The sequence below is a fragment of the Pogonomyrmex barbatus genome, unplaced genomic scaffold, assembly GCF_055798465.1.
Source record: "Pogonomyrmex barbatus isolate J1 unplaced genomic scaffold, ASM5579846v1 scaffold14, whole genome shotgun sequence".
Classification (NCBI taxonomy): Eukaryota; Metazoa; Arthropoda; class Insecta; order Hymenoptera; family Formicidae; genus Pogonomyrmex; species Pogonomyrmex barbatus.
In genome coordinates, this window is record NW_028297110.1 from 718,425 (window position 1) to 727,634 (window position 9,210).

At 36.6% G+C, this 9,210-nt stretch overlaps 2 protein-coding genes and 1 long non-coding RNA gene across 3 annotated transcripts; 1 reads left to right on the top strand and 2 right to left on the bottom strand.

Annotated features, from left to right (window-relative positions):
* Positions 1-183: 183 nt before the first annotated feature.
* On the top strand, positions 184-4,586 carry LOC105424852 (E3 ubiquitin-protein ligase TRIM23). Its single transcript, XM_011635317.3, has 7 exons — positions 184-335; positions 395-513; positions 839-1,399; positions 1,481-1,589; positions 1,819-2,192; positions 2,414-2,782; positions 3,056-4,586. The coding sequence occupies exons 2-7, from the start codon at positions 445-447 to the stop codon at positions 3,212-3,214; spliced, it is 1,641 nt and encodes a 546-aa protein (XP_011633619.2). The 5' UTR covers positions 184-335; positions 395-444; the 3' UTR covers positions 3,215-4,586.
* On the bottom strand, positions 4,107-9,105 carry Calr (calreticulin). The gene is made up of 8 exons (XM_011635324.2): positions 8,918-9,105; positions 6,975-7,079; positions 6,676-6,879; positions 6,160-6,311; positions 5,642-5,908; positions 5,324-5,560; positions 5,081-5,227; positions 4,107-4,880 (listed from the first exon to the last, which is right to left on the bottom strand). The coding sequence occupies exons 1-8, from the start codon at positions 9,000-9,002 to the stop codon at positions 4,863-4,865; spliced, it is 1,215 nt and encodes a 404-aa protein (XP_011633626.1). The 5' UTR covers positions 9,003-9,105; the 3' UTR covers positions 4,107-4,862.
* LOC148937357 (uncharacterized) lies at positions 7,625-7,947 on the bottom strand. The gene is made up of 2 exons (XR_016138368.1): positions 7,806-7,947; positions 7,625-7,691 (listed from the first exon to the last, which is right to left on the bottom strand). It is a non-coding gene; the product is annotated as an uncharacterized LOC148937357 (long non-coding RNA).
* Positions 9,106-9,210: the final 105 nt, after the last annotated feature.

The window sequence follows — 9,210 nt, forward strand, 5'->3', positions numbered from 1 at the left end:
ATCGGTTCCATTAATTTTTTTCATCTCTTATATATATGATGTTTGGCGTGTATAATTTTAACTGTTGCAGTTCTTTTTTTTTGTATTATTAAGTTTAAATTTCGCGCGCATCTGATTGCGCAGCATGCGTGCGTAGTCACTGAGCATGCAAACGTGACCACGCGCATACTCAGTTCGCTGCATTATGTCGGTATGATAGATTTCTTAATCGAAAAAGTGGTCAACTTTAACGCTTAATATCTCGGTTCGCAAGGCAGACCGCCGCGTTTTTCTGTCAGATTCTCTTATTTTGAGTGAAATCGCGTTGATTGAGCCTAAGTTTATCAAAATCGGAGGTGAAGACCGTATTCTAAATACCTGTTTTATTTATAGCTAACCTCAATTTGCGTTCCAGTCTCGTGAACCGCGGAGTTGAATCTTCGGACGAAACGTCAGTCCTCCACGATGAGCGAGGACGCTGATCGACTGAGCAAACACATAAAGCACTCACTAAGAACGGTGCCGAAATCAAATGTGAGAGATGTCGAGAAATCCATTAACAATTATGTATCACGATGCTGACTTCGACCAAGCTCCGATTGACTTTTGTCTGGAATTTCATTAATGTAGATAAATTGATAAATTCTAATTGTGATAGAAATAATAAATGTTAAAAATTTTACTATTAATGGTTAACTACCAATTAAGTTAATTGGAGTTTGATAGCTGTCAAACTTAATAAATCTAAATCTACATTAGAAGAAAAAGCTAAATGCTTCATTCGATTAAGATTATTAAAGATATTAGAGAAACTAAATATTGAAATGCATTATTATCAAATGCGTCTAAATATTAACAGGTGCTAGAATGCCGCGTTTGTGAAGAGGTTTTCACAGTGGATGGTGTGAAGGTGCCACGTTTATTGCACTGTGGACATACGGTGTGTCACTCATGCCTCCTGCGGTTGAGAACTTGCATGTCAGAACAGCAATTTTTGCTCTGTCCCTTTGATCGACAACCTACTGCTATTCATGAGAACAGCGTCTATAGTTTGAAAAAAAACTTTGCGCTTATTGAGCTGCTTGAAAGACTAGAGCAATCCAACAGCCAGAAGACATTGGTGTTGGAGCGCGAGAGACTCCAGTCGAATCTGTTGTGTGATGAGGATGAGGCGCATACTGCCGTTCTTTACTGCACTGTCTGTGCCACGCACCTATGTGAGACTTGTGATACTGCCACACATTCATCCAAGACATTGGGCAAACATAGGCGTGTGCCACTTTCGGAGAAACCACGTGAGAAACCTCGTTGTCCGATACATACGACACATATAGCTGAATTCACATGTACTCAAGAAGGCTGTCATAATTCCTTGATGTGTTACTTGTGTAAAGAATATGGAAAACACAGTACACACAAGGTAACATTGTCTGTAGCATAGCTTTCCTCATAATTTGTATACTGATATGTTTCAATATCTTATCTATGTTATAATTTATAGCCAGCATTGGTGGAGGAAGAGGCCGAGAACATCAGGAAATCCATTATCGCAGCATTGCAAAAGATGACACAGTTTATGGAAAGCATGAGAGATACCGCACATAAAATAGGTGTTTATCGTTTTTTTCTTCCTGTTTTTTTTTAAAGGATACTTTATTTCAAATGTCTAAATAAAAAAATAACATATAATTAAGATAACTTTTTTGATATATATATATATATATATATATATATATATATATATATATATATATAGTGTATAATTATATATAATTATGTACATACTTTATCAAATATGAATTTTTTAATCTTCTAATTCATATGCATTTGTATTTTCAGAAATAGTAATTGAAGAATTAGAAGGTTGGGCGATTGAAGATGCGAGACGAAGGGTGCGATATCATTTTGAAGAATTACGCGCTGTCCTGGCTGAACAAGAAAAAACAGCGATGGCATACATCGAAACGGAAACTCGCGGTAGACTTTGCGCACTAAGGCAGCAACAAAAAGATCTCACGACCACGAGATCGCAGGTAGCTGGTGTGTGCATTCAATGCGAAAGCATACTCGATTCTGAAGACTGGAAATTGCTAAGTAGCTCGGAAAAAGTTAAAGAAGTGTTGGCGACATTGGAGCAACAACAGCAGCATTATGCACAATTGGGACCGGACTTTCTCAGTCCTGAATCCTCCATTCCTATTATATTCAGCAGGGTATATTAATTTTTTCAAATTTTTCACATACTTAAAATATTTTCATTTTTTTTAACAAAAATCGTTTTACACACACACACACACACACACACACACACAATGTTGTGTGTGTGTGTGTGCGCGCGCGCGCGCGCGTGTGTGTGTGTGTGTGTTATATTATCTTATTATTTTATTTTCTAATTTTTTCTTTTTAATACTTTGTTTTATTTATTTTATTATAGGATAACAGAATACATATTGGAACAAAGATTGATATGCGCGTAGTGATCTTAGGATTAGATGGGGCAGGAAAAACGAGCATTTTATCTGCTATGCGAAATGTTACGTTGCCAAGCCCACCAATTCCTACTATCGGCTTCAATGTTGAAAGTTTAGAATACATGAATCTCGTATTTACTCTCTGGGATGTCAGTGGTCATCAAAAGTTTAGGCCATTATGGAAACACTATTATCATAACACGCAAGCTATTATCTTTGTAGTTGATGCCAGTGACAGATCTCGCTTCGAAGAAGCACGGAAAGAATTATCGAAGATACTTTACGAACGAGAACTGAAGGATGCTTTACTTTTAATTTATGCTAATAAACAAGTAAGTATAATACTTTCTTGTTTACATCGTTAAATATTTATAGTGAAATATATATATATATATATTTTTTTTTAATTTTGAAACTAAATCAAGTTTAAAATTTACAACCTAATTTTAAATATAATTTCATAATTTAAAAAAGTCAAAAGTCGCTTTAATTACGGAATTATGAAAGATTGTATTAATAAGATTATAATATTCATTGAATATATAATCAAGTTGTATATTATTATTTAGATTACATTGTACAAGCAAAAAGATATATTTTTACAGGATGTTCCTGATTGTGCGAGTGTGGAAGAGCTGGTCGATATATTCGGTTTGCATAAACTTTGTTGTGCGAGAATATGGCACATTCAGGGCTCATCATTAGTTACCAATGCAAGCGGTACGTTGCAGGGTCTTGACTGGCTATCGACACAGTGTGTTTAGTTCTCTTCCTTTCATAAAATTGTTTAAGAATAAAGGATTGAAAGATATCTATTAGATTCGGAAAAAATTAACGGAGACCGACTGGATTTGAACTCGGGATCCTTCGTCTACCAATCCGACACTTAGTCTGCACGACCACGACGACTCCTCTCTGTTAGTGTTTATATTCCGAATCTCTTTCATGACCGCTTACAGTCGTCTAATTCTTACAGAATCGAGAAGATACATTTCATGTTAATTACTAGCTTCTACATAAGAACAGTACAAAGCAGACTGAAGTTAGATAGATGAAAGCCACGTGATTTGTATGTATGTATGTATGTACGTATAATCGACGTTAAAAGTGATTTATTTTAGCTATTCTCATGGAATAACTTCCATTAAATATTGCGTGCATTTGGAGAAAGAAACAGTTGCGCGCATGTACACACACATACATACACACACTTTGACGTCGACTATACTTTATTTTTTTATTATTTATGTAAATTTTTTTTTATTCGTTCTATAAGTGTGATATAAATAATGATAATCTATTATATTATTTTAAATCTGTTATATATCTCGTTCTCAATTTTACGAGATAAAATTTTATTAAATCGCGCTATACCAAAAAAAGGAATAATTTATAAGTTGATGAAATAGTTGCTTCGGAGAAAAGTGATGTCAATTTATTTTCTGATATAAAAATGGAGTTACAATTAACTATATTCAAACATGATACAATGAAATAGCATGTATATGCATGCATGTACATATACAATGAAAATTGGAAGCATTTTGCACAATCGATTCGTACACATTACTACGAATGGATCAGTAACAGGATTAGGTTAACGCGTTTGATGAAGATGAGCGCTTGAGGCCTCACAAAAATAAACGTCTGAGCACATCTAGAAAAGTCTTATTTATTTTATTTCACGGTTATTGGACTGTCTCTGATACATAATCATACCAATTGTTATCATTCAGCCACAATTGCACACATCCATCATTCTTACGTTTTTCCCTTTTATAATTGGAGCGAGTTTTTTTTTCTTTGAATTATGCGCGCGTACATTGTACGAAAATTGAAATAATGTATATATTATATATAATATAGTATCGTGTTATTTAAATTACATCTCAATTACCTTTTAATGTATATAAAAACACTTGACAAACAAAAACGGAACAACTTAGAGTCTTTTATGGAGCTACGCCGATGGTGAACACGAGTTAGACGACTCTTTTTCGTTTCTTTCTTCTCTACACTTTTTTTTTCTTCTATTTTCTATTTGTTCTTCCGTATTCCAGCACACATTTCGCAGAAATATACCACTTGATCTAACAGTGTTAACATTTCAGGATAATACGCACTCGAATAGAAAATTCCTTGACAACTAAGAATTTTATGCGTTGCGATACCAAGACCAAAAATACTAACGAAATGTTAAGAAAACTAGAAAACATTTGATTTAAAAGGGCTCAAAACAAGATTCAATATGATGTTAGACTCTCATGTAATCGATGAGAGTATTATCCTGTTCTTTTGCTATTGTGTGTCTTTAGATTACAATTTTGTGCCTATGGGAGGATTTAGTGCGTGTCGCGGCCACATAGCTCCTGGAATACAGTCTGTATTTGTGTCCACATGCGACACTCTTATTTACAGTTCATCATGCTCCTGCGAAACAAGGAAGAAATAAGGCTGTTAATCATTGATTTTACCACATTAGAAAGATCTATCAAAATATATACGTTCAGAAACGAGGAATTCCAATTTTTCTCGTCAGCAATATCAGAAAGGATATGAACATCATGCGTATATTTTTACAAAACCTGATTAAACAGATATAAATTCGGGCAGATAGACTTAACACTTACTTCAGTATCTGGTACAGTGTTGTCCTCTTCGTCCACTTCGTTGTCATCGTCTTCGTCATCCTTAGCGTTTTCGCTTTCCTTGGCCTCTTTATCTCTCTGTTTTCTCTCCTCCTCGTCTTGCTCTTCCTTCATTTTCTTCTCACCTTCCTACAATTTATAGAATAAACAAAACATTTTCCAGTTAATTTATCGATTGAACGTTATATTACATATCGTTAATTATAGATGAACAAAAGCACTTACAAAGGTTGGTTTCCAGACATCTTCTCCGAATTTACGTGCAACCTCCACATCATCAGTAATAAGAACGTTATCGAAAATGGTACCAGATTTAACTTGCCATAAGTCAAATCCGATAGCGCAAATCTCGTCACGCTTATATAGTTCGGAATCGGCAGTATATTCAGGATTATCGATTTCGGGATGAACCCACGGTCCTTTGTAATTGGGATTCTCGATTTGCTTCGGTTTCCATTCGCCCTGAAAAATTATATAATTTTAGGAGTAACAACAAATGAAAAAAATTCTGATAAATTTGTATGTCTATCAGTTTCAATGTACCTTGTAATCGGGATTGTCAATCATAGGCGCTTCCCATTCGCCATCCATTTCATCATCCCAATCTTCGGGTTTAACAGCTTCCGGATCAGGAATGTGTTCAGGCTTATCCCAATCTTCAGGCTTCTTATCATCAGGATCATCAATGCTAGGTCTGTCGTCCCAATCAGCAGGTTTGCTCTGAGATGGATCCTTGATCTTTTTGGGAGGCAAGAAACTCCAATCAGCTTCTAATTCACCAGACTCAACTTCTTCATTATCAATTAGTACCTGAAAAACAATTCAACAAAGTTCAAAATTTTGTTGAAAAATCGTGAAATCGAACAAATATTTGTTTAATCAAATAATAATATGTTGATCTTTGATGTTTATGTATAGTGCGAGATATCACTCCTATACAATTAACAAACAAGATAATCTTTGCTTTATGAGATCCTTTAGCACCTATCCTCTATGGTAATCAATGAGAACATGTGACTCTAGGCTCAAAATTTAATAATTTTATATAAATGTATATTTACCTGATAGGTATTATCAGGTTTGACAATTAATGTGTACAAATGCGTGTAAATGTCGTCTTTGCAACGAATATCCTTATTGATTAGAAGATTCTTTCCTTTATAACTGAAGATAACATGAACCTTCTTAGTTCCAGGTCCACAAATATCCGGTCCTGTAGAAGTTAATATATAATTAAGATAAATAACAGAGAAAGATATATATATATATATATATATATATATATATTTAATTTTTATGTGCATATTTGCATGTAATAATTTTGTTGTTCAAATGATGTCAAGTTCTATACAAAATAAATAAGATAATCATCTTATCTAAGCTCTTCTAATAATTTCTCTGTATCTTATCTGGTGCCTGCAATATGTATAATTACCATACACAGGGCATATCAAAGAGTATTTCTCTCCGAGTTCCTATAGCACTTATCATACAACTGATATGATCAGTGACTCTTAGGCTCGGTATTACTGATCATTATCAATAGCAGTTCTAAAAAAACTGATAAAGAAACTTACCAAACATGATCTGATAAGGACTATCGCCATGCATATCCTTTTGATCAAGAGAACAATCAAATACTTTAACATATCCGCCGCCACAGTCAATGTTTTGTTCATGCTTCACAGTAAATTGAATAATAAGAGTCTTATCCTTATTACTAAACGGAGTAAATTTCCTACTGAGAGCATAAAACCTTGCGTCTTGTGATGTCTGGATACCTGAGAAAAATTGGATAAAATCGTTTCTTTAAGTGATATATTTCATAATAAATTATTCATATTCCTTAGTTTATTTATTTATTATTCTTAAATACCTTTATCATTTTCTGGATCGTTCCAAAACTTTCCATGGCTTAAAACGAATTTTCCGAATTCCTTTCCAGGATGTTCAGAATAGACCCAATTCTTTTCCCATGAATCTGAAATAACATATATAATTATATACATTTAATTCATAATATAAAAAAATATATTTATTTCATATTTTATCAAATATGTTTAATGCATTTTATATTACGTATATTTATTAATCGCTACTTGAAATTACATGAATCAAAACTTGGATTTAAATAAAATATCATAATTTTACAATTTAATAAAATAATAACAAATTAATGTAATTTTATTGGTATAACTATAACGTAATTAGAAGCTGTAATTTTCCGATTTTTATCTACAAAAAAATTGCAAAACAAAAAATATAAAATAATGTGTTCAGATAATTCCTAACCTGATCATATCCCTAACCTGAGGGAGGGGAGGGGACTGAGGAGGGGACGAGAACCGGTTAAAAATTAAGAAGGCGACGCGACATAACTGTACCGGCGGTCGAGAGACAGAAAGATAGCACTCTGGAGTGCTTAATTTTAATGATACATTTCGATTCACAAAAAACGAGAAAAACAAAGACGATCGTCATGCTTTCATTGTGATTGGAGTAAACAAAAAATTTCTTCTGTTGGCATTTTCTTTTCTTTCCTCGTCCTCCATCTGAATATCCCCAGTCGATACAGGTGCAAAAAGAAGCCGAGCTACAAAAAGAAAAATCAAGGTCCATCGTATTCTTTTTTTTTTTTTTTTTTTTTTTTTTTTTTTTTTTTTTTTTTTTTTTTTTTTTTTTTTTTTTTTTTTTATATATTGCGCACTTGATGGGTTCGATTGAAGAGGAGTGAAGTGGCAATGCTAGGAGACGCATGTGAAGATGAATCCTGCTTGCTTACAAGAGCTTGAATTTAACGAGAAAACATCGGCACCGATAGGAAGATCCGTTCGTCGATTACTTTCTGCACTTAAAGCGAGACAGTCTCAACGAGAAAACTTCGCGTAGGAGAGAAAGAGAGAGAAACGAAATGGAGGCGCAGGGAAGACGAGTGCAGAGACATGTGATGACGCGGACAAGCTAGGACCTGTTTTCGCCGAATTACGAATGTCAGAGTCTCGTCTCGAATTCAAGATTGAGTTCTCGAAGTTTCTGCGGGAATTTTTCGATCCGCATATCGTTCATCGCTTCGTTCACTGTTAACTCTGTCGGAGTCGAGCGCACAGATCGACGGATCGATCTGTGCGGCGTCATGTCGGCGGCGGCAGCGGCGATGGTGGCAACGACAAGCGATTGCCACGAGAACCAACTTCCGACTGCGTGTCGCTCGCTTGAACTTTCAATGCTTCTCTGCCCGTTCTCTTTCTTTCTTCCTGGCGCACCGAGGATATACGACCGATGTCGTTTGAATTGCAAAAACATGGATGTGTCACAATACGATTCTTAGGGATTCTCATCGTATTGAAATTGTCGCAATCTCATGCGAGCAATCTCTCACATAAGAGATACATAAGTGAGGTGATCGACCAATAAGACCTACGTCGATCTACCGGCGAGGTGGAAGAAACGGGTCGCCGGAGCGGAGCAGGGCATGCGGTTACCAAGGAGAGACCGCGGTGCCGCGTTCCTGTTCCTTTATTGCATCTGCGAATGATGGCAATGTCCTCGTTTTCTCGTGACATTGTCCTGTCAACCGAAAAATACGAGGAAACGCGCACGGCGAGGGTGTGGTTCGTTGGGGGATCGCGAGACACGGATTCGGATCGGTCTTCGTGGCAAAAGATAAAACCATCGCTACCGCCACCACATCGTCACGACCGCCGACACTGTCGTCGCCGTGCGACGGAGTCCCATCCCGAGTCGAATCGAGTCGGAACCGGTCGGGCCGGGCCGGGCCGGGTCGGGTCCTCCCGAATCAGAAAATTAATTTTTACTCACCGTCGTTGAACTTTTCATCTAGGTAAACCTCCGCAGCGGCAACGGCAAATGCCACGAGTACAACGAATGCGCAGGAGGACCGCATTTTCGGACGCCGATAGGACGTGAGTCCGAAGAAGCCGACGACGAAAAAGCACTCTCCGCCACGACGAACTGGCCGATAATGCCCGTTCCGCCGACGTGGTTGGTGAGTTTAGCGGCCGTCAGAGTAGACAGATGGAGGGCACGGATTGGCGGAGGCGCGCCAGCCAATCAGCACTGACCACGCTTAACCACGGCTGCGCCACACCGTG